Raw genomic sequence first — 26,114 nt, forward strand, 5'->3', positions numbered from 1 at the left:
TTATCAAAATTTTTAACATTAAAGACTAAGATAATTAATTTAATCGTTTTATCAGTGTAATTGATGTACTTTCGTTTAGTTATTTGTCTTTAAATTATATAACTAAAGACTAAAGGTGTCAGGTGGGTAACCTAAACTATGTTCTAGCATTGTGGCAATTAGTGGAAATTGTACGGTTTGAAGCATTAAAATATCCCTCTTTTCTTGCATGTTTCTCTGGGCCGGCAAGATCAGTTACACTTCTTAGACACATTGGTAGAGAACGTGATGCAAGTTTTCACCTAAAATACACCACTTCAATTACCTACCGAATGTCGAAAACGAACAAAATTAGAATGCTCACCAGAAAATACATGAAATTAAGCAGCTTTTTCACTTCAATAGCTACTACTTCAGCAGTCTTTTCATAGATTTCCACCCAGTTCGGCTGCTCATTGGAATTCGGTTGCGGGATGGCTCGAGAGCAACATCGCCAGGTGCACAGCATGACCGAATGTTCCAAGTCATCTTCCAACAGTTCCTTCTGGAGCATTACAAATAGATATTTTACAGGATTGGTAGATTGACAACTTTAAATTCACAACATGGCAAAGCTCTGAATTTTTAAAACGACCAAAACCAGAGTCGATTAAATTTCAATGAAAAAACCTATTGACTGTTTTCAGTGCATATAATATAAAGGTTCAAAAATGGATACATTTACATTTAAAGGTCAATCTGCAATGGATTCCTTGGATAGTTTGAAATCTTTCAATTTAAATCAAGGTTCAAATGACCTTCCATCAATAAAGTACATAAATTTCTGATTTTATTCTAAAATAGATGCCTCTACCAATTTTCAAAGTGTCTGCTTTAAGTTGAAAACACTTGCAAGGAACTAGCTTTTTGAATACGATGTTTCTGATACTGCCATAGTTCTGTAATGATTTAGGTAAGAGTGAAAGAGTCTTCCAATTTAAGCATGTCATCGGTACTCGATATTATTCATTTCCTGCTAAAAACTTAGGATTTCCTCTCATTTTTCTCAAAATTATCTTGGAAAAGCAAGATTTTTCTGAAAATCATTGAATATTATTCATCATCCATTCAATTAGACGGATTAACGGCGGTCAAGCAGCAGGAATGTGAAGCTTCCCAAACTGGCATGAACGGTGGCTTCTTCAATGTGCTCTGCTATGCCAGTGATGAACCCATTTCGGTCTTCGAAGTTGGTATCGAAGTTAGCTTTGATACACAGTTGTTAATTATGTAGCGTAAGCTCATCTAAGGCGTCAACATTGCATAAGGCATCAGTTAATGTAACCTTGTCTGCCACCATTTTGAGAAGTTGACCTCCTTTGTGCAAAAAACCATCAAAGACATAAAAATGTGACTTGGCAAGCAAGCATTGTTGTACATGGAACTAAGAGAAATGAATGGCTTTGAAAACATACCCACTCTAATTACTTAAAAACTGAGAGTACACTGTAAACCGAAAATAAATATTCTTGAGTGTTGCACGATTCAATACCAGCAAAGACATAATGTCTTTGAATACCAGAGAAGGGTAACGGTGGAGAGTAGATAAAATTGTTCAGATAACTTTATGCCTTCAAGAGGTAGGACAAACTTGTCTAAAACTATCAGAAGTAATACTGCTAACTTGAGGTAGAGGTGTCATCAGCTAAGTTGGCACTTGAATACATATCGTTTGCAAGCAACTGTAATGTAGTCGTCCAACAGGAATCGAGGATTGACTGAGCTCGGGATCGGGCTGCCGTCAATCGCCTATTACTGTTGGACAATTGCAGCACAATTGCTCGCAAAAGAAATGTAAACAAGTGCCAACTAAGCTGATGACACCTCTAGATAGCAGAGTAAACAGGTAATTCCAAAAAATTTAGACTTGAAACGATGGAAGTACAACATAGGAGTGGGAGAATGGGCCAGTTGTGCTGGTCTCAGAATAATTGTGTTATGATACTTTATTCTTGCAGATCAACTAAAAATGATAAGATCTGGCCAAACAGCAAATTTCTACGTTGAATATTAACCGAGGTATCTCGCCTTGAAAAACTCGATTTATGACGTCATTAACCGCGGTAGGACGTATCATGTTTTGCGATACCTACCGCAGTGGATGACATCATAAATTGAGTTTTTCAAGGCAAGTATTCACAGTTCTTGCTATTTGCAGGGGATTGGGAAACAAAACCTGTTAGACACTCTTCACTGTGCTCAGAGGTTCCTTCTTAAATCTTAGCTTCAGTCTCACACACAGGAATCGATTGTTGAAATTCTTATCAGCATGCCCAGGCGTAGGGGATCAAGGTCTTCCTGGCGCAAAGCTCACACATTCCTTATCTTGTCCTGGCATGCCAACAGAGTTTCAAGAACCGGTCTGCATTCATTGATTGACTAGATGGGAAAAGAGGAAATAAAGAGATGCCTCTTGGTCCACAGCAGTCTCCAAGACAAATCCAGCAACAGACAAAAGGACATGTTCCGTCACAGGAGTCTGATGACAATTCTGTTATAACATCGTAATTATGGCAACTTCACTCCGTTCTCATAGAAGAATCAGTACACAGTGTAAGCTTCCGCGATTTAGTTGAAAGAGAGGCAAATGAAAGGAATACAAGAAAAACGACTGACTCCTACCTCTGTAATCCACTCAGGACTTCGATTTCTCCGCAATTCCCATGGCTTCTTCTTGATTTTCGTTGACCCTGGGGTTAAATCTTCGTCTCGAATTGATGGAATATTTCTAAATGAGAAGAGAAGATGACAGTTTTAACGGTTAGTAATTAAAGAAGTTAAAATTAATTGAGCTTGAGCGATGAGCGATCGGAAGACCGGCTGAGGTTGCGCGGAAAAATGCATGGCATGGCCGCCATGTTGAATTTCAAACAGCTGGACGAATATCGAATATCGTATCGAATGCGATTATTCGAGTATCGCACTATCGATTCTTTACCATAGCTTCTTACGGGGACACAGCTATAGTCGATCGTTCACGAAGTTTGGCAAGAAATCGGCCTCATCCACTGGACTCCGTTTTTCTCGCACCGGCTCACTGTGGAGGAAAGCCGCGGCTAGAATTCTTACGATCAGCGACCTTTCTCCTCATTTTACTTTTAAACTTTCAATCTTAGAGGAAAATGTCATAGGACCCGAAATAACGGCCGTGAAATTTCCTATCGGTTCATTACACAAAATTTTCGAAAAAGTAATTTTCGTGACCAAAAATAAGGGTTTTGAAAAGGGCGCAGGCAAAAATTCTTATGATCAGCGACCTTTCTCCTCATTTTACTTTTAAACTTTCAATCTTAGAGGAAAATGTCATAGGACCCGAAATAACGGCCGTGAAATTTCCTATCGGTTCATTACACAAAATTTTCGAAAAAGTAATTTTCGTGACCAAAAATAAGGGTTTTGAAAAGGGCGCAGGCAAAAATTCTTATGATCAGCGACCTTTTTCCTCATTTTACTTTTAAACTTTCAATCTTAGAGGAAAATGTCATAGGACCCGAAATAACGGCCGTGAAATTTCCTATCGGTTCATTACACAAAATTTTCGAAAAAGTAATATTCGTGACCAAAAATAAGGGTTTTGAAAAGGGCGCATGCAAAAATTCTTATGATCAGCGACCTTCCTCCTCATTTTACTTTTAAACTTTCAATCTTAGAGGAAAATGTCATAGGACCCGAAATAACGGCCGTAAAATTTCCTATCGGTTCATTACACAAAATTTTCGAAAAAGTAATTTTCGTGACCAAAAATAAGGGTTTTGAAAAGGGCGCAGGCAAAAATTCTTATGATCAGCGACCTTTCTCCTCCTTTTACTTTTAAACTTTCAATCTTAGAGGAAAATATCGAAATACTCGTTTCGAATGCGATTGTTCGATTATCACACTATCGATTCATTACCATATCTTCTAACGGGGACGTAGCGATATTCGATCATTCACGAAATTTGGCAAGAAATCCACCTCGGCTGGACTCCGTTTTGCCGGCTCATATCACGGTGGAGCGAAATCCTATTAGAATCCCCGGCCCGGTCATCGCCTTACTTCCTAACTTGTTGCGGCTATTATATTATTCCACTCGTTCCTAGGGATTTCGTGCTAAACGAAAGGGTTCATGGGTTATTTTGATCGTAGAATTCATTTTTGACCTTACTTTTCTCGAGGAAATGACGAAAATACACAATTTCACGCTTTCTTACTAACTTTCCGTAGAAACGTAAAAGTAGAAGTTACTCAAAGATAAATTTTACTCATTCTTGTGGGCATTTCGTGTTGAAACTCGGTTTCCTGGAGGCCTTTAGATCGTAGAATACATTCTTGACCTTACTTTTGTTGATTTGTTGACACAAACACATAACTCATGATCTCGAGGGTACAAAGAAAAGGTACTCACCGATAAATTGCACTCGTCCTGGTAGACATTTCGTGTTGAAACTTCGCAAACTAATGGTATATTGATCGAAAAATTCATTTATAACCAAACTTATGCCAATATATATGTTGACACAAACGACGATGACACATAATTGGGGGGGGGGGGGGGGGGGGGTGGTAAGCGGTCCGGATAAGCAAGGCAAGCACTGCGCTTTCCCAAATATTTCAGAGGAAAGAGGAAAAGTACAAGATGTATTAGTAAGTAAATTGCATTAAAAACAGAAAGAGATAGGTAGAGTTACGTATGCAGCAGCCACAAAAGTGGGAAAGCGGCGGCAGAGCGGACGGAGGTGGCGCATGGCGCAGCGAACATGGGCCAACTCATGAAGAATCACTTGCGAAGGGCTGAGCGGAGCGCCAGGCGCCGGACGACTTATCTGGGCGCCAGACTGCTCGGCGGCGGAATGCAGCGGAATGAAGGCGGGCGGGACGGGGAGAGGTACGCTCCTAGTTCGAGCGCCTCGCTGCTTTTGCCTCCGATGCGCTGTCCGCTGTCCTGTTGCATCTTCCCGTCGCGGTTGCGATTGCTCCCTCCGAGCCAATTGTGTCCTCCATTTCAATAATATGCCGCTTACTTGGATCTACTTGGTGATAAATCAGACAATTCTCAAGCATGTTCATTCGCAGAGAGATGTTTTTTTTGAGAAGTATAATAACTCACAAAATTCTGAACGCTGTGGAGTAACGACTAGATGTACCTCAAATAAGTGGCAAATGGAAATCATAAGTGAGAGAGAATGAAATATAACCATTGTTTTTCAGGACGTTCCATCAGATTTCAACCGAAAAATAGAGTAAATTGAGGTTCGCGAGGATCTAAATTTTAACAATTTTCTAGGGAGGCTCCCTGAGGAGGGAGGAATGGGGGCTAGGTTACGTTAAACAACCCCCTCCCCCCTGGATTACGAACGCTAGAGCTTGCCCTGTCATTAAACCCACCACACGCCACCGGGGGGGGGGGGGGGGGGGGTATTTTCAAACTTTTAGTATCGGAGTGAAAAGAAGTTATTCAAAGATAGATGTTACTAGTTCCGGTTGAAAATTCACGTTTTATTGTTGATACTTGATGGTATGTTCATCGAAAATCCCATTTTTGACCTTGCTTATGTTAATTGATTCACATCGATACGCGATTATTCAGCCCATCTCACTCCCTTAAAACTGCACTTTTTCCTCTCCCACCACCTTTTGAGTCATTTTGATACCATCTCTTCTTACCCTTTTCCACCCGTAGATGCCTTTCCAAAGATTTCAAAAGAAAGAAGAAAATTACACCTGTTACATGCATGTTTTACATTTTAGCAAATATAATTTATAAAAGGTGTTCAGTATGTAAATTGCATTAAAAACAGAAAGAGAGAGAGACAGAAATACGTATAGTGCCACTAAAGTATAGGAAAGCAGCAGAGCGGATGGAGGGGGAGGTGGCGCAGCGCGCTGCGCCAGGGACCAGTTCTATAGGACCCTGGACTCCCGTAAGAGTCAATGTAAAAATTCGTGAGCAGGTACTAGTGCTGCATTCTCGCGTAGGATCCTCGCAACTCACTGCTGTTATCAGTTGTTGGACTTCATTAAAATCCGTAGGATCGCGTATAACTGCAAAAAATCGAATTTTTCACCGTAATACTACATGCGGCGGGCCCTTCCTCGTCGAAAGGGGTCGAAAAACGCCAAAAATATACTTATTTTTCAAGAATTCAGCCGCCTTATGTGTTATTTTTCAATCTCCGGCTTAACCTCACTTTTGGAGCGGGCGATGGATGAGTCGAGGTTCGGGGGGGGAGGATCCTCTGAGTTGACTAGGATCCTACGCGAGAATGCGCTGCAATCACCCGCTCACAACAGAACGGCGTCCTATAGAACTCGTCCCTGGCTGCGCGGCCTGAACACGGGCCGACTCATGCGCTGGAGAATCGCTTGCGATCAGCTGAACCGAGAGCCACTGCTCGGCGGCGGAATCAAGGCGGGCGGGTAGAGCGGTACGTTCCGAGTCCGAGCCCTTCGCTGCGCGATCGCAGCTCGCTTCTCTTATAGCGCGCTGCTTCTGCCTCCGATGCGCTATCTTGCTCCCTCTTTCCGTCGCGGATGTAATTGCTCCTTCGGAGCAAATGCCCTTAAGTTCGCTCACTTGATCGAATTAGTGATGAATTAGGAAATTCTCAATCATGTTTTAAACGCAGAAAATTCTAATTTTCTAACTTATTTTTCTAATTTCTAATTTTAAACTTGAAAATTCGAAATAATGTAGAATAAAGACTACAGTACCTCAAATTTAATAAGTGGCAAAATTAGGAGTTAAGAGCATGGAGCCGTCCTCTAATGCTCAATAACATTCGAAACAAGTTGAGTAAGCGAAATCATAAGTAAGAGAGAAAGTAATAAAACCACAGTTTTTCAAGACGTTCCATCAGATTTCATCCGAAAAATAGAGCAAATACCGTAAAATTTTAACAATTTTCTAGCGAGGCTCCCTGAAGAGGGGAAAGAGACTACGTTAACACCCCCCCCCCCCCCCCCCCGGATGGCGAACGCTAGAGCTTGCCCTGTCACTAAACCCACCGCACGCCACTGAGCAAGGCAATAAGCACTGCTTGCCCCAATATTTCAGAAGAAAGAGGAAAATTACACCTATTACATGTTTTAAATTTTAGCAAATATTATTGATGAAATGTAGGTATTAGTAGGTAAGTTGCATTAAGAATAGAAAGAGAGAGAGAGAGACAGAAATACGTATATAGCAGCCACAGAAGTAGAAAAGCGGCAGAGCGGACGGAGGTGGCGCAGCGCGCTGCGCGACCTGACACACGCAGGAACGCTACCCAGGAAGCACTGAGACTCATGGGTGAGGTAAATCTTAAACCAATGCAAAAGGGCGGACAAATATAACGAACACTTCATTCAAAAGCAAACATGTGGTATTACTTACTTGATGTTCTCTCCATTAAATGCCCAAAATTTGTGTAAGCTAGAATGAAAACAGCTAGCTTTTTTTTCCAACCCCGATTACTCATAGACTCCACGAATGATAAAGGACCCCGCACACCTCTTATAGGAAGCTGCACCACGACCGATTGCCTTCTGACTTATGTACTTTCGATTCTCCTCAAGATGCTGATCAAAAGTTATAATTGCGCCAACTTTCTACGATGCACCGTTTTCGCAAAAAAGCTAAGTGAAGATTCAATTATTTGGCGATAAAAAGCCAGAAAGATTCCTCATTTCAGTACTCGAGTGAACAAATCAGGGGAACTCCCGCACCGACCGGCAGTCTTATCTCGGATTCCGCACGCCGTATTCCTCGACCATCCAAATCAGTTGAGCCTCAAACGGACGCATCGAGAGCGGGAGGAGGGGGATAGCCCTAGAGTCGGCAGGTACAGATAAGAAGACGGACATGCGTTAGGTACGTTTTTTCCTTATTTACATCGGGCCTGTTCTGAAATGCTTTGTTCTTTTTTATTCATATAGTCGCCGAATAATTGAATCTTCATTTAGCTTTTGCGAAAACAATGCATCGTAGAAAGTTGGCGCAATTATAACTTTAAATCAGCATCTTGAGGAGAATCGAAGTATATAAGTCAGAAGGCAATCGGTCGTGGTGCAGCTTCCCATAAGAGGTGTGCGGGGTCCTTTCGGTTAAACGAGCAAAAGTTAAGACCAAAATTGACTTAGACGATGAAAATACTGTAAGTTCATCAAGTTTTTGATTGAAAATCCAACTGATTGTATCAGTTGTGTGGCGTCCAAGTGTTCGCTGAAAACCCTATCATATTTTGGAACAATTAATAAATTATGGCGAAGGATGTGGGAAACAATACTTACAGAATAGTTGACAGCAAATAATTAACGGGCGCTTTGGCTTCCGACAATGGCATAATATGCGGCGCGGCGCACAGTGCGTCCCTCTGTGGACAAAAATCAAAAATTCACAACTCGACATCTGAATATTTTTTTCGGAATTCGTCATCTTAAAGATATTTCTGACTCACTATGATGGTTTATTTTCAAATTTTCCGCTCAAAACTACCTCAAATGTGGGTAGAAAGTGGGCAGGAAATAGGTCGGGAATCACTGGTCCGTAAGTATACACGGGAAAAAGACGTCAACTTCAAATGGAGATTTCTCGCTTGAAACGCAAAATGCTCTGGGTGGTTGACATTTTCTTAATCCTCAGATATCCAACTCCAATTATGCGAAAAAGATCTTGCGACTTTTTGCGACTATCTGAGATATTTGAAGTTAAAGTTTGGATGTTTCACGTTGCTTTTACATTGTTAACACAGAGTTAATTCGAGGTTGCCAACTTCGAATGAACTTTTCTTGAAAAATACGCAAAAAAACCTGAGGTATAACATTTTCTTATTCCTCGAGTGTTTTACTTCGAGAGTGCCAAAGGGTTTTCCTACGTCGGTGCTATTATCTTCATTATTCAAAGTTAAGTGTCTTTTGCCGATTTTTGTCCGCATCGTCCATAAGGGTGCCGCACTGTGCGGCGGGGCGGAGAGAGAATCCTGCGACATTCAAGGGATTCGCCGATTCACACCTATCGGTTACCGAATCTGGATGAGAGGGAGAGGGGAACGGGCGGGGTGAGCTGCCCGCTGCGGCGCGGGGGCAGAGCGTCTGTTGAAGGAGGGGAGGGAGAGAGATACAGGAATGTGAGTCGAAAATATAAGGAGTGGGGGTAAGTCGAGCTCGCAGCCTGCCAGCAAGGCGAAACTATCAACGTCTCCCCTTGCTCCCCAGCGTTGAGCGGCGCGGCGCGAGGAAGAACCTCCTATCTCTCATACATTAGTATGCGGAGGAACAACTTTTCTCTCCTTTGGGCTTCAGCGGCGTTATTTTCGAAATTTGACTTTTCAGACTTATAATAGTGGTTCTTAGCTTCATTCTTGCCAAGTTTGAAGGAAATCGCTCTGACAGTTTTTTTTTGCAAACAATCGGTAAATCTCGTTGTTGAAATCTCGGTACAGTCGCTTTTTATATTTCAACATGTTTAGCCCAGAAAAACTAGGTACGTTGATATTTTAAGAGTTTCTATCACTCTTTGTTTACCTAAATTTTACACCTCGTAAATTTTACTTAAAAATTAGCCGAAACGGGTTTACTAATGAGAACACTTTAACAGATTTTTGAAGACTGGTCTTTTTGAAATTTAAGAGTTATTTTTTAAAAGCTGTTTTCTGCCGATTGCTACTAGAGCAGTAAGTAGTGCGGTTTTCAGCAGAGACAATGCCTTTAGCACCGATTTATCAAAATTAAGTACCGTACAGAATTCGAACAGTCAAACTTTTTAAAATCCCCTGAGAAATTGCTAAAAATCACCAGGAGACCATCACTTAGACCTCCCGTTTAACACTCACGTAATAAGGTATGGCAGTATAGAGCTCCAATAAGTATCTGTTGCGACTTATAATAAGTCACAGAAGTAACAATAGTCTGTGTCAGTAGTCTAGTGACAATTGGACGTATTTCTGTCAAACGGACCTAAGCGCCATATAGGGTGAGGAAGGTTGAGGGGGGCTTGGATTGGCGGCGGAATCGGGCGTCGGGATCATTCCGTCCTATGCTCTCAATGCTTTTCCATGGCGCTTAGTTCCATTTGACAGAACGCGCTATCCGGCATTCTAAATTCCTCAAAAGGAACTCAAATTGCCGCTAGTTCCATTTGACAGAAATACGTCCAATTATCAGTGAGAGGTCTATTTCTTTGATTTTTCTTTCAGAATTTTGGTGTATTTGTTACAAAAGCTCATATCTCATGGCCATTGTATTAAAGGTAGCATATTACAATACACAAAAATGGTGAACCAGGGCTCAGATAATGAAACTCGGTCATTGCGCCTTTGAATGCATTTTTACGTACTATCAATCCCTGGTCATGGCAGCATTCAAACTTAAAATTTCAAAGGAAACTACCAAAAATTAAAACGAAAGTACTCACACTTTATGATTAATTAAGTTTCCTGGTCAGCTATTTCTTGCGTCCATTATTAAAAATGTTATCAATCGATTTAAGCACAGGAACAAAAACACATTATGACTCAGCGCTCCTCATGCCGAGATAGCATTTTAAGCCACTTCAGTCATTTCGGATTTTCGAATTTTGAATTTTTTGAATTTTGACAGATTTTGATTTAAAACGCGTGATACTCAAAATCGAAGCTCATATTCGGATTCCTCGTAAAAAATCGATGCGATTTCATGTATCATACCTTGACACCGAATTTCAGAAAAATCCATCGAACAGGAGCCGAGATAGCATTTTAAGCCACGCCCGTCAATTCGGATTTTCGAATTTGGAACATGTGACTTAAAACGCGTGATACCCAAAATCGAAGCTCAGATTCGGATTCCTCGTTGAAAATCGATGCAATTTCATGTATCATACCCGAGCATAGCGTGAAGGAAAGACACGTAACGTAGGCATACTGATTCGAGCATATGAATGCAACGTGGCAACATGGGTAGTGCTCAGGAATGCCTCGGGACGAAACCTGCGGAACGCTTGTTAACGCCGCGCCGGCCGGCGCGGCGCCTCCCCGTTCGGTTGCATCTCGGGCGACCGGCGCGGCGGCGTAGTTCGAAGGGGTAGTACGACGGATTGGTCTTGATCTAAACGCGTCGTTAAACCTCTTTCCTTCATGTTATGCTAACATATGATACATGAAATCGCATCGATTTTTCACGAGGAATCCGAATCTGAGCTTAGATTTAGGATATTACGCGTTTTAATCTATTTAAAATTGTAGGAGAAATTACAGAATTGTCCTTGAAAATTGATCGATCGCAATTAGTATTTTTTTACCCCGTTTTTCGTTCAGGGAAAAATCCCACTTACGAAGTTGGGAAAAATATTGAGTTTATCAATATTTTTCCCAGTACCAAGTATGGTCCTTTTACTCCTAGGACCCACCGAGAGAGGAAGAAGAAGTGTAAACGGATTGTGCGATATTTTGTTGAATACTCCATTGTTCCTGTTTGTTTAGTTAAAATATGTGTCTAATTGTCAATTGAGTGCACTTATTATTTTAATGACGGTTAAATACTCGACTTTACCTATCTAATTTATCTTCCGCGTAAACTAGTCGCAGGACCGTATGAGCCTCGTCCCGTGGAGACGGTAACTGAGAAAAATCCCAGAAGTTTCATTCCTGCGATTCGAACTTGGGACAAATCCCATGAAAACGTCCCGTGGAGACAAGGCCAAACTTCGCGAGTCATTTCATGGCACTCCAAAACCATGAGCGTAGCTAGGGGGGTCCTAGCGGGGGGCTGCCCCCCCCCAGAAAAACGGGATCCTCCATTCCTCCCCCCCCCCCCCGCTCTCTTCACCACGAGAGGTGGTCCCATGCCCCCCCCCCCCCCGAGAAATTTCCCAGCTACGCCCCTGGCAATCGCAACCGCGACGGGAAGAGGCTGTCAGGTCGCGCAGCGCGCTGCGCCACCTCCGTCCGCTCTGCCGCTTTCCTACTTCTGTGGCTGCTATATACGTATTTCTGTCTCTTCTCTCTCTTTCTGTTCTTAATGCAATTTACCTACTAATACATTTCATCAATAATATTTGCTAAAATTTAAAACATGTAATAGGTGTAATTTTCCTCTTCCCTCTGAAATATTGGGGCAAGCAGTGCTTATTGCCTTGCTTATCCGGACCGCACGCCACTGACACCCCCCCCCCCCCCCCCCTTATTGTGTCATCATATATTTTAGCATAAGTTTGGTCATAAATTCATTTTTCGATCAAAATACCATTATAGTTTGCGAAGTTTCAACACGAAATGTCTACTAGGACGAGTAAAATCTACGGTGAGTACCTTTTCTTTTCACCGCCGAGATCATGTATTTGTGTCAACAAATCAACAAAAGTAAGGTCAAAAATGAAATCTCCGATCTAAAGTCCCCGCAGATGCCGAGTTTCAACACGAAATACCCACAAGAACGAGTAAAATTTATCTTCGAGTACCTAACTTATAAATTTTTATGTTTCTCCGGAAAGTTCGAAGGAACGCGTAAACTTGTGTATTTGCGTCATTTTATTGAAAAAAGTAAGGTCAGAAATGAATTCTACGATCAAAATAACCCAGAAATACTTTGGATTAGCACGAAATCCCCAGAAACGAGTGGCATAGCCGCAACAAGTATAAGGCGATGACCGGGGCATTTCTTTCCGGATGAGCCGAGCGGCCGAGCCGGTGCGAAAACAGAGTCAGTGGCTGAGCTAGCTGAGAGGCGGATTTCTTGCCAACTTTTGTGAATGATCGAATATCGCCACGTCCCCGTTAGAAGCTATGGTAAAGAATCGATAGTGCGATATTCGAATAATCGCATTCGAAACGAGTATTTCGATATTTTCCTCTAAGATTGAAAGTTTAAAAGTAAAATGAGGAGGAAGGTCGCAGATCATAAGAATTTTTGCCTGCGCCCTTTTTAAAACCCTTATTTTTGGTCACGAAAATTACTTTTTCGAAAATTTTGTGTAATGAACCGATAGGAAATTTTACGGCCGTTATTTCGGGTCCTATGACATTTTCCTCTAAGATTGAAAGTTTAAAAGTAAAATGAGGAGAAAGGTCGCTGATCATAAGAATTTTTGCCTGCGCCCTTTTTAAAACCCTTATTTTTGGTCACGAAAATTATTTTTTCGAAAATTTTGTGTAATGAACCGATAGGAAATTTTACGGCCGTTATTTCGGGTCCTATGACATTTTCCTCTAAGATTGAAAGTTTAAAAGTAAAATGAGGAGAAAGGTCGCTGATCATAAGAATTTTTGCCTGCGCCCTTTTTAAAACCCTTATTTTTGGTCACGAAAATTATTTTTTCGAAAATTTTGTGTAATGAACCGATAGGAAATTTTACGGCCGTTATTTCGGGTCCTATGACATTTTCCTCTAAGATTGAAAGTTTAAAAGTAAAATGAGGAGAAAGGTCGCTGATCGTAAGAATTCTAGCCGCGGCTTTCCTCCACAGTGAGCCGGTGCGAGAAAAACGGAGTCCAGTGGATGAGGCCGATTTCTTGCCAAACTTCGTGAACGATCGACTATAGCTGTGTCCCCGTAAGAAGCTATGGTAAAGAATCGATAGTGCGATACTCGAATAATCGCATCGATACGATATTCGATATTCTGTAGTGGGGGATTCAAAATGGCGGTCATGCATGCATTTTCTAAACGTAAAGCGGGAAAGGTGTGGCTTATTTTAGCTCTGAAAACTCGTAACAATGACTTTTTATGTTTCAATATGTTTTTTATCAATGTTTGACTGTAACTGAAAATAATTTGTAAGTTAAAAATATATATTTCAATTAATAACAACTTTTATCTCGACGCGTCCCGTTTTAAAGGAATAACCTATAACCATGCTAAATTACGTTCTGTGTGTCAAAAAAGCAGAAATTGGAGAGTAATTGTAACTAATGTTCGATTATATGACTTCCAAGGTTAGTTTTAGCGGTGATGTAGGTCTTTTCTTTTTTATACAGGTTCCATATGGGTTCCAAATGCATGAAATGTACTTTTTTTTTGAACAGCGCGCCAATTCACCCCGCTGTCAAAGATGCTCTTTTATAAGCACGAGTTTTCACTGGACACTAGGACACCATGTCAAACGGATAAGTAAGGAAGAAATTCGAAAAATTCCTACGACATTATTACAATAACTTTCCAAAGAACCTCCCAAAAATTCAAAATTTGAAGAAAACAATACATTTAAACTGAATTGGATCTAATTCTAGCCGAATAATTGATTTTAGTGTATATGCTATTTCATTTACGGTGAGCCTGATTCTGTTTGGCAGTTAAAAGTTTTGTTTACCAAGTTGAGTTTTCGAAAAAAGTCTTCAAAGTTTGTCACATGTCATGAGTTTCTTTAATTGCTAATAATGTGCCCAACAACTTTTGTAAAGATAAATGTTTTCTCACGATTATTAGCCACACCAGGCAGCATTTGATACTATATTTACTGAAGTTATTGTTGCTACAAAAGATGCAATCCACCGCTGAAATAATCAAGAAGTTGGGTAAGTTACATTCAAATTTTACAAACCATCATCAGTTTCATCATCACAAAATTTAGAAATACAATTCATTTCTCATAACTGAATTGAATGTTTCATGCTTGAATCGAGCCAAGAAAAATCCTGTTTGACGGGGTACACAGGTTTGACGATAGATACTTGAAGTGAACACCAGTGCTTTAACTGCTCTCCACTCAACTGAAGAATATGTTTTAAGTAGCCGAATTCATTTATGTGACCATAGGGAGTATGTTTTTCAATTCAACAACTTTGAGTTCCAAGTACAGGACCTAAAATTTATCACAAGAAATTCGCCCGCAAATTTATGTTCTTTTAGCTGCAAACTTCAAACTGGGATCAATCAGGTGTAATTCTTGTGGGACAATGTTTGCAGACCACCCCTCATACCAATATGCTGATTACTCAATTCTGAGTTTTTTTGGAATCACAGGCTCTTTCTCCGTGGATGCCGCTACTACTCATTAAGTCACACACTGTAATGATGGTCTTTTTAAATTTCTCTTCCATGAAGAAAAACCTGTAACTCTACATGTATCATGACAACTTTGAATGCCCTCTACTTCTATTGTGACTCTTTCAGGTCATGATATTGAAGAGATCAGAGTTCGGGCACTGAATAACATTCTCATGAAATTAAACTGCCATGTCCTGACAGTTGAGGATTTGACCGAAAATCATGAATTGTTCATAAAACTCATCAATTGGTTCAAGTTTCCAGTATGCACCGAAAAGGAAAAAGTATTGGAATTGATATTAACTCTAGCAAAGGTAAGCGGAATATTTCTGCTTTAATAAAATTGTCAATTATTTTCTGGATCATATCATTATGCTCTGGCCTAATTGGATTGCATTTAGCAGAAGGGATCAACGCGAATACAATGTTGTAAAAATCTTCATCTTCTAAAAAAAAAAAAACTCCCAAAAGCTCCAAGAATGCTTCAAATTTTTCCTGAAGGATCGTCAATTTTGAAAGAATACTATTCAGTAAAGATCATCAGAGAACGTGCATTCAATTTTTTAAAAGCAAAGAAGAAAGCGCACAATTTTGAAAACATTGTATTTGCAAGGGTTACCTCTTACTGTATTCGATCCAATTTATCTCATGCATTTTAGTTTGATCGAAGGGTATTGCAGATAAAAAACGAACTAAAAGACATGTTCGAAAAATTCAGATGTTAATCATTTTGAATGAAACTTTGCTTTGGGTCTTCCTACCTAGCAAAAAAATTGAACAGTTGAGAATAGTTTCTGGAAAAACATCATATCAAAAAATGTAATCATGAAGCACGATCGCTCTTACTATTTTAGCAAATGACTTTTTGTAGTACTTAACAACAACTTTCAGTAGCTGTTATATCCCTCAAGGCTAATTTTATTCAACAAATTGCTAGACTGGATCAAAATTTAAGTACCTTGAGGTGCTTGTGCAACACATGGACATAATTACACAGAAGAGGACCAAGCTGCACATTTCTCCAATCAAAAATTTAAAGTCAAGAAAAAATATTTTGATCGTGAAAAACTGAAAATTGGCATTTAAGTAAGTTTATTGTTAACACCGAGTCTTGTGGAGAGGTAAAATTTTAAACCTCTTTTTTTTATGTTCGATCTTGATGTAACTCAAGTCATTTCTGATTAACACAACCCTTAAGTTTCCTTTTTAAACATTAATGTAAAGCCAAGTGAAATCATTGGAAATTTTCCAAATTAACGATCAAGGAAAAAATTAAATGTTTTGTGTGTCCATCAATTTAATGTTCCACTTGTCTACAATTCAGTGCTACCAAACTCTAAGCCATTTTCTACTTTTTGCAAAATTTAATTCTGTCCTCTTTTTTTGACATTTCAGACAGAAACAGGCAGATTGAAATTTTTAGAAATTGATCCAAGATTGAAGTTTCTTCGAGACTTTGACATCACAGCCAGTGAAAGAAAACTCTCAACTCTTATATCAAGCATCATCTTTGCGTTAGAATATACAAGTTACCCTCCAAATGGGCAAAGCAAAGTACGAAAGCCAAGTCTGCACTCAGCGCCCTCCTCCGGGAGATCCAGTCATAGTGAAAAATACGAGTACCAATTCAACCAGGGTGCTCCTCAGCTTAGCAATGATGATCCAAATGATGTAAAATTTACCAGTAGCAAGGCGAATCAGTTTTTCAATCAAAAATCCTCTGGCCATAGTTGTGGAAATGTAAAACCGCACAATCACCCTGATATGTTGCATGCAGATTTTTCCTCCTCCTTTCATAGAGATAAGTACTTTCATACAGGATGTAGAGAGGAAATTCATGTGAACGCTAGTTGCAGAGATTATCCTGTACCCCCAAGAAATATGAAATCACATACTGGTTTTAGAAATGAAGACTCTCCTCTCAGGAACGATTTCACTGACGATATCTCTACGAATAATCTAAGAACTTCAGAATGTCCTTTCAATTTTCAAAGTGGAGAGTCCTCCCGTAAATATCTTGGAAACGAGCGACCTCAGTCCAACGCTTCTAGGGGTGGAGACCCTGCGGTAACGAATACTAGAAATGAAAACCCACCATCTTATGAAGCAATAAAAGATACCGTCAACCAAAACTATGGGAACAGTCAAGAATATTTAAGTCACGATTTCAGCCGAGGGGATCCTGTCTGTCGTGGTTTTGAAGAAAATATGAAGCCCATGAACTACGATCAACACCACAGACTGTATCCTGGATTAGGCGAGTCAGTTTCAACAAACCTAAGGGTTTTTCCGGCCCAAGCGAAGCCCAGTCAACCAATGAGTCCAGAAAGTCGAAGTAGTAGTTCAGTGCACAGGGAAGATGTCTCCTCTAAGAAACAAAAAAGTGACCCAGTTATTTTCTCAGAACCTAGTGCTTCAGTTTCCGAAAGACCCAATTTATATCAGCAGAACAGGGATGCACGCCTGGAAGCAGAGCCATTCTCAGCAAGATCTTCTGGATCATCGAAGACTGCACAATCAAAAAGCTCAATAGAAGGTAGACTATCAAATCATTTATCATACTCTTCTCAGCAGGACCAGTCAGTATGAATCTGTAAATCGATAGCTGAAGTTGAATAATGTGTGTCGCTGATTTTTCGTTGCAAGTATCCACTTAGGTTTTATTTCGTTAAGGATACGAATGAGAGGTTTTTCTTCAATATTTTTGCATGTTTTTTTTTCACTCGTTCTAAAATATTCACAAAAATACATCTAAGGAATGTCTGGATTAGTTTCTCTTAAAAAAATGAAACAGGATCAGAGATTTTTAAATGTTGTGTCAGAGCAGGTACACATTTTTCAATGCTAACCAATTAAATGTTCTTTAAGCTTCAGTTCTCCATTTTCTCCATCAGCTTTACGCAAGCTTTCCAAGCAAAGTAGACTTTTGATTATCTAGGGTTTCTAAGAATAAGCCCATAGCGGAAAAGTGAAAGCTTGTGTTAGTCTGAAGTTCGGAAAAATACTGTATGATGACCATGAGAAAATCAAAATCTTAGTAAGAGTGTCAAAATAGTGTCGAATATTTGCTGCATAGCTTCCCACTAATCTAATTGCTTCTTTACAATCACACATCTGATGATAACACATCCATAAATAAACAAAGCAATTATTTCGAATCGTGTTTTAAGCCATCAAATGTTTAAAATAATCTACTGACTTTATTTTTAAGGGTTTACCCCTTCAAAAATGACAACTTCACTTCAGACCCTACTGTACCCATCTGGTAAGCGGTTGCCGGGTAGGCAAATGAGTAGCTCCCTACAACTGGAAGTTTGATAAGGAATCCATTTATCTCAACTGTATCTCATGTAAAAGATATACAAATCACTGGCAACCTCAATGATGTGAATGCAGATTAGTTCTGCCTTTTTGTAGCTTCTCCTTTGCAAACGTTCCGTACAAATTGTCTATGATTTAATTACATTTTAAAACATGTTTTTCCTCAGAAATTCCCGCACCAAAAATAGATAGTGATTTATGGATCGCGAAGGATAACCTAGGCAAGTTTGAAAGCAAAAGCTCAACTTGGCGGAGCAGTTCTGCAGCAAAGCCTGGAGAACCAAAAAATGGAACGTCAATCGCAGATCGAGAATCTCCATTACCCTATCAAAGTCCTGAAAGGTTTGCCACCAAATTCATTATTATAATTATTTTTAATCTTGCTTGATGCTGATTTCATATTAATATGACACCCTGGAACAGTGTATTTGACTTCTCTAAAATTGCACAACACTAGCTGTGCCAATCTCTCAGTTCCTAATTTTATTTTGGAAGACATTTAAAATGAATCTGACATATTGAATTTAATCGTAAGAATGTTTAAAAAGTAGGTATTGTTGGTGACAGAACTACAAAGCAGATGAATTATCCATTGCCTTGCTTTTGTTGTTCTGTTCATTAGCTTTGTACAACTGGTTGCAAAATTAGTACATGAAGCTCTGCCTAACTTTTTATACCCCTTGTAACTCTGCGCAATGTTAGTGGAAACACCCATCTATCCCCTTGAGCGTAACTTAATGTAACATCTATCCTGTTTGTTGCTTTCATTAAAGAGGAAATTCAGTTGCAATTGGACGTATTTCTGTCAAACTGAACTTAGCGCCAAATGGGTTTCCTTTGGGGGATTTTTGAATCCCGGATAGGGCGTTCTGTCAAACGGAATTAAGCGCCATGGAAAAGCATTGCGAGTACAGGACGGAGTAAGCATCACGCTCCGCAACACTTGCCAATCCAAGCTGCCCTTTCTCGTCCTCCCCCTATGGCGCTTTGTTCCGTTTCAGAGACTTACGTCCAATTATAATACTGAAAATCTATTTTATCTTTCTTTACCAGGTATGTTTTATTGCAATAAATTTTCAATTCCGGCTCCTTTTATTATCATCTGTTATCATTTAAGCTTTCTTAAATTCAAATTTTCTGATCATAGCTTTCAACTGAACGACTTTGATGCGGAAGTTTTTAAAGTTTGCTCGCCAAAGTGGCAAACCCTAATCCTCTCAGACTATCATGTACTGTCAGCAGTGAGTCAGTCTTTAAAGGATCCGAGCCTGGTCGACCATTCTTGTCATTTTTTCATGACAGTTTTGATTCGTGATTTTCCCGCTCCTGTATTCATTCAACACTCGTCAATTTTAAAGGTTCGTCTCTGAACAGACTGTAATTGAAGAGGTAGCTCGATTTTGTGACAGCTTGCGTAGTCAATTAACATGTTGACTACATATTTCTGTTTTTTTTTTTTTTTTTTTTTTTTTTTGTAAATGTTTTTATGAATGACCTTGGGTTGATGGACAACTTTGCTCATCAAAGCTTTAATATTTGATTATTTGCTGTATTGCAATTTGTCACTCGGGTCATAGCCCTTGCATTGCTAAAGCAGTCCTTCAATTGGTGCTTTGATGTGAACACGAAAATATAGCCAAATTGCTATTGTATTTGCTCAGAATGGCTGGTGTGGGGGTTAAACAACTACTGAATCAATGTGATGACCATTAAAAAAGCAATATTTCAATGAAAGAGTAGAAATATTATCCAATATTTACCATAGAACTTCTCAAAGATGTGATTGCTCATTTGCAATCACATGTTTATATTGCTATTGAAAATATTGCGACTTTGTGGCTGAGAAAAAAATACTTTCTCAATCTGTTCGTCTTAAAAAGTTTTGAAATTTTACCTTTCTTCGATATCTGGACTGATTCTTTTATTCCAGATAATAAAGCTCTCTCTCTCTAACGAACATTTTGAAAAATGTGAAAAAGTTTGCCTTTGTTTACAGTGTACGTTGCAGTATATCTCCATATCCTATTACATTCATAAGGAGTTTTGAATCTTAAATGAAATCATGTTAATTTTTTCCTCTCCTGTTTTTTGTAGAGTTTATTGTGGTTGCTTAAATCTAAATCCTCATCATCAAAAGCTATCATTGCCTGTTTGGATCGATTGGTTTCATCATTTATACAGTATTCGAATTTCACTGACAATCCTGGAACTGTATCCACGCAGACAGAATTTGATGTAAGTTGAATTTGCTTTCTGAAATTTTTCGTGCTGACTCCATTGCTTGGTGTCTTTTTGTTTCTTTTTTTTTTTTCAATGTAAGAAGTTGTCTGGAAAAAAATGAAAATTATTCTGCATTTGACAACATTTTTTGTGAGTACTTAATCATATTGAAGAGGGAACATTCTTAGAATTGAATTGGCAGGTATCTTTAAGCAAGCGGGTCCCATCAGTATTTCTGTGAGCCTTGTCAATAGAATGCATCATTCCATAATGTATTACTATGCCATTGCAATTTCTAATTCCAGCGATCACAATAAAGTGGTCATTAGCATAATAAATTCTGTAGATTCTTTATCACAAGAATTAGGCACAGTCAGGGAATCCAAACAATATTTTCTCTTGAGCTGTCACATTAAAATTTATTGCAGATGTCCTGTTTAGTACCATTTCCATTAATGACCCTGAGAATGTTCTAGTTGAAATAGACTGTTTTCCAGTTCCATATTTATATGTCTATTATTGCCACCATGATGTATTGCTCTTATGTTGTTCTTAGACTCCCAAGAGTGTTCAGAGTGGTAGAAAAATTTGATGTGTCAATCCACTGAACCCCTCACTCAGGCCTTTCTTTCTTTTCTACATTCATAGCTCCGTCCATTCTTGGTCTGTTGTGAGCATAATTTTTTTTTCTTTTCAGGATGTGTCGTCTTCTTCTCCAGCCTCAGGAATCGAAGGAGGTGATAGGAATCCTAACCAGGTAACAAGATAGACTACCTTGGTCTCGATTGGTAGATATTGATCTTTCGATTGAAATTAAGATTAGGTCCTCAACTTCATCAGTTTTGAAATTATAGCACCAGTCCCTCGGCTTGAACAGCCTTTATAGCATAATGTTTTGCACAAAAGAACAGAGAGTATCTGTTAGGAATGCTGCTAAAATTGTTCGATCTCTTTTAACTTGTAAGAATATCTGAAAATTCAAACAGTTTTCGTGTGTATTTAAAAAAAAAATTAAGTAAAATAATTAGAGGTCAATGAAATAAGAAAATTACTCTCTGAGTTTCATTCTCCGGGCCTGCTTTCAATGATTTAATCGTATGAAAAATATTTATGCATTCTTGGCAAAATTTCAAAACACAACCCAACTATCAGTCGAGAACCTGAGGAGGCTAGATGTTTGAAGTTTACAAAAATGCAGCAACATGAGGATGTTAAGTTCTAAATTCTTAGTCGTCGAGTATGTATTCTCACTTGTGAACTTCGCATAAAATTTTAAGCGCTCTTCTGATATAACTGCAACCCCTTTTCAAAATGAACATAAGTTTTTCCTGAATTGTGCTTTTACCTTTAAAAGAATCTTGAATGAAAAATTTCTTATTATTTTTTTCTCTCACAGCAAGAGGCAGATAATGAAGACCTCTGTAACGTAAAATCAGAGCAGATCAGTATACCTCAACTATGCTCCTTAATTGCGTTGCATCTTACCAATCATATCTCGGAGGTTTGCAATTCCGTACATTTGTTCCGCTCTGCGTTAAAACTATTCATCTCGCATTTGGTTTGCGATCCGAAGGAACTATGGACATCAACCAACATTGTGGCCATAGATTGTTGCCAGCATTTTAACACTTTCATGGTTGAGAGTGCTGTTGCATATAAAACGTATGTATATTGACACATTATTATCATTTTAAAGTTGTATCACTAATTTTCACTTTGCCTTCAGAAATGCCTTGAAAACACCAGAGATGCCAAGTATTATTAAGAGCCTTTCTCTTCTTTTTACAAACAGAAGTCTTTACAGATGGAACATACATAGTCATGAAAATTTTCCAATGAATCTTCTATGAAGATCCAGATCCAGTGTATCCAAAGATTTAGATTTATTTTTCCTCAAATGCCGAACAGAGCCTAAATTTTGTCGTACGAACTGTTGTTTGCACCACTGCAAACCAAGATACACATCTCAACAGTTTCATCGTCGACATCAGTGTTCAAAACTCACCTTTGAGTTTTAGGAGCCATGTGGCGCATCAAGCCCGATTTTTAGGCGCCATTGAATATTTTTTAGGGGCCAAATTGACTTATTGCCTATATATTACGGCGCATTTAGTGAAAAGTCAGACATAAGATGTTTTCGTAACAGAACTTGTAAGTAGCTGTAACTTGGGGAAGTCAAAAGCACTAAGGATGAAATCGTGAAGAATAGGAAAAGCTTTCACTTGTAGTGCTGAAAATTTTGAATAATTACGTAATGAGAAAATTCAGATTTTTAGGGGCCCTCATTGGCGCAGAGCCTTCTTTTTTTAGGCGCCATGGCTGATTTTTTGGCGTGTTGGCGCCTGTGAGTTTTGAACACTGGTCGACATCTCTCTAATGCTAAATTGTGCTCAAGAATTTTTTCCCCTATATTGTAAAAAATCAGATTTTAAGATGAAGACATTATTACTACTACTTTTAATACTACTACTACTACTTTTTCAGATGGGCTGGCGACTCTTTCAAGCAGCTGCGATTGATAGCGTCAGTCTGCGAGTTTTTAGACAATCTTGTACCTGTCAGCATAGCAAGGAGGGTAGTCCCAGAACTTCTGCAAGAAATTCTATCCCATGCAATTTTAGATCCTATATTGCTTTTCCTGTATCCTAAATTACATGGTTTCATCTGCCAATATGGTAACATTTTTCAGGTATGAGCTGAATACTTGGGTTTTGTAAGTTTGCTTCAGTAATTTCCATTCAATTTTTTAACTATATTTGGAAACTGCAAAAAAAAACATGGAAAATTTGACCAGAATATTGCAGGTGACAGAAAAGTGCTGGGTCTCCACAATTCTGCGGGGAAAGCAATCACAAAAATGAACTCTAATGAGTTTCAGTGCAAGACTCATGACGGTGTTCGATCGCTGTCTAGGATTTTGCAGGGCGCTAAGCTGGACTCCTTGTCTGAGTGCAATCTGCTAATGAAGTCTAAAAAGATCCAAACGGGTTTCCGAGGTCTGTTAGATTAGAAACCAGATTTTGGTGATAACTAGCCCAGTGTGCATCCAAATTAGGCTTCCTTGGACTTTCTTGATAGCTGATAATATACTGAAGAATGCCAGGCTCACGGATTTTGTTTAATTTGATCAGTGTTTATTCTGTGTCCTCTTGAATACAAGTAAGTCAGGTTCGTCTGCGATTTTCATCATGCAATCACTGATAGAGCAAAGATTTAACATTAAATTTTGTTTTAACTCGGTATACCTTGTACCGAAAATTTTGGTATGCTAAGTAAAGTTTACTCAGATCGTTGTATGAGTTGTTCTCACTGTTTTGAGTGGGTTGAACAATTCAAAACTGGTCAGGTGTTCGTCGAAGATGAGAAGCAGAGGAATCGACCATCAACGGCAACTGATATTTGTCACGTGGAAGAAGTGCGGGCAAAAGTGCTCGAAAATGGTTGTTTCGAGCTTGCTGAACAGTGTAATATTTCTGAAGGCTCTGTACATACAATTTTGATAGAATATGTAGACATGCATCGAGTTTCAGGTACCCTTGCCCCTTTATTGTTGTCCGTTGAACAAAAATCCGACCAAGTGTCAATTTCCCTTTAGCTGCTTGAACGTTCTAACAATGATCCTACATTTTTGGATAGGATAATTTTTGGTGACAATACTTGAGTGTACAGCTACGACATGGAGACGAAACTCCAATCATCTTGTAGGTTGAAAAATTTAGTGCAAGACCGAAAAAAGAGACAAGTTTGGTTAACCATAAATATCGCAGAACACCCATGAGGTTGCCTTACTTCAAGCCACATACCAACGAAGCTAATCAGAATTTTTCAAATTTGTGAACGTAGCGTTCTTCAGTATATTTCCAGTTATCAGGAAAGTTCAAGAAAACTTAATTCAGACGCATTGTGGGCTAGTTATGACCAAAATCCGGTTTCTAATCTAACAGACCTTGTATATCTCTCAATGTGACCTCAGCTTAGTATTCCAATGCATCCGTCTGAGGTAAACACTCCCCCCTCTCCTCCCTCAGTCTCGCACTAAGACTCATGAAAGATTTTTTTTTTTTTTTTTTTTTTTTTTTTTTTTTATGTTTTGACTTTGATTCCTCCACAAAATAGTGGAAATTGCTCAACTCCTTCATTCCAAAAATCTTCGAAACTTTAAAAAGATCAAGAAAAATGTTTTTCTTTTGTTTCTTATCATAGCTAGATTTATTTAAAGTAAACGGAAGGGAAAAAAAATTATTTTCAAAAAATATTATTGATTCCATTGTAAATTACAGCTCTGAGGGCCATATAACCTGCAAAATACTTGAAAATATCCCTAGTTTCTCCGATAAAAGTATCGAAATTTTGGCATTATAATTACTGGCTCTTCTTTTTTGCTTGCAATAGAGCCATACATAAAGGATTAAATGAAATCAGGAGCATTAAAAAAGGGTGCTTAAAACGAAATAATAAGTCAGAGTTCTAGAGCTATTAAACCGAGTAAAATTCTCAACTATTGAAAATTCCCAAACAATTTCAAAAGTAATCATTTTTTAAATATATTTTTATTTGAAAATTTAGTAGACCCTCTTAAAGAAAGTAAACCGAGTTTGAAGTTTTTTCAAATCATCTGTGAAAAAGGATTAGGTATCATAACAACAATATCAACAAATTTTGTACTTTGACCCTGAAAGACACAAAAGTCCCTAAATATTTCGAAGTAGAGATCTAAATTATTTTTCAACATTGATTTCGTTATCAGTAGGCCCTCCTGAGTGGAGTGAAATAGATCCTGTACCACTAGCGAGTTTTTGCGTACATTTTGTCGCCTGGTAAAATCAGATCATTCATTTTCTCTCCGTAATGTTAGATTTCATCTCTTAAACCAATTGAAAGGAAAGTAGTAAGGAAGAAACCGTTATTTTGTTTATTTTCAGCACACATTTCAACCAAACAGACCAGACTAACATCAGTGTTTGATTTCAGAAGTCAGAAATTTCAGTCTACAACGAGCTGACAGTTGTCAAGGAATCTATGTCATCCGCAAGCATATTTCTGCAATCAGGTTTAACCATGCCCATCTCTGATGCTCTACAAAATATGTCAGCTGCCCTTCTAAGCATACCTTTCCATCTCAAATTTGAATTAATCCGCTCATTTATTTATTTCTGCTCCCAAAAGTAAGCTTTTTTGTATTCTCATTCTCCAAAATTAATTTCCTTTCAGGTTACCTTGCTGCATTATCAAGGTTTGCCACAGTCAGGGAAAACCGGGAAATGTCCAGGAATTTTAAAAAGTCAGCTAAAACCTGGCAATGTCGGGGAATTTGACGAACATGTCAGGGAAAAATTGTTTGAGTCACCTTTATTTGCATTCTAGGATGTGTTTGACTGTTCAAACAACAGATTTTGCCAGAGAGCTATTACTGATTATGTCTATTTAATAGGGCTGTGCGAATATTCGCAATTCCGACTATTCGCGCCGCGAATATTCGCTTCGTCTGCCTCGCGCACTATTCGCAAATTGCGAATAATCGCGCCGTCGCGAATAGTGAATTTTTGAACTGACATTTTCAAATATTCGCGCTGTCACGAGGAATGAATTTTCAAATATTCGCGCCATCAAAAATAACGAATTTCCGAGTGACAATCGTG

General features: G+C 38.9%; 1 protein-coding gene and 1 pseudogene across 2 annotated transcripts in view; one reads left to right on the forward strand and one right to left on the reverse strand.

The window, feature by feature from the left end:
* Window positions 1–11,711, reverse strand: part of LOC140223783 (cytoplasmic FMR1-interacting protein-like) — a 30,898-nt pseudogene extending 19,187 nt beyond the window's left edge.
* The window catches only part of ana3 (rotatin homolog anastral spindle 3), a 38,657-nt gene continuing 19,921 nt past the window's right edge, over window positions 7,379–26,114 (forward strand). The window contains exons 1-10 of one of the 2 annotated variants that reach the window (XM_072303478.1): window positions 7,379–7,846; window positions 15,061–15,248; window positions 16,330–17,470; window positions 18,423–18,597; window positions 19,403–19,613; window positions 20,350–20,490; window positions 21,173–21,232; window positions 21,872–22,137; window positions 22,960–23,164; window positions 25,447–25,640. In XM_072303478.1, coding sequence (XP_072159579.1) covers window positions 15,108–15,248; window positions 16,330–17,470; window positions 18,423–18,597; window positions 19,403–19,613; window positions 20,350–20,490; window positions 21,173–21,232; window positions 21,872–22,137; window positions 22,960–23,164; window positions 25,447–25,640 — 2,534 coding nt within the window. In that variant the 5' untranslated portion in view covers window positions 7,379–7,846; window positions 15,061–15,107. Of the gene's footprint in view, window positions 7,847–12,999; window positions 14,463–15,060; window positions 15,249–16,329; window positions 17,471–18,422; window positions 18,598–19,402; window positions 19,614–20,349; window positions 20,491–21,172; window positions 21,233–21,871; window positions 22,138–22,959; window positions 23,165–25,446; window positions 25,641–26,114 lie in introns of those variants that run through there. The other variant, XM_019047887.2, reaches the window with a different exon arrangement.

This window comes from Bemisia tabaci, chromosome 8 (genome assembly GCF_918797505.1).
Source record: "Bemisia tabaci chromosome 8, PGI_BMITA_v3".
NCBI classification, from domain to species: Eukaryota; Metazoa; Arthropoda; class Insecta; order Hemiptera; family Aleyrodidae; genus Bemisia; species Bemisia tabaci.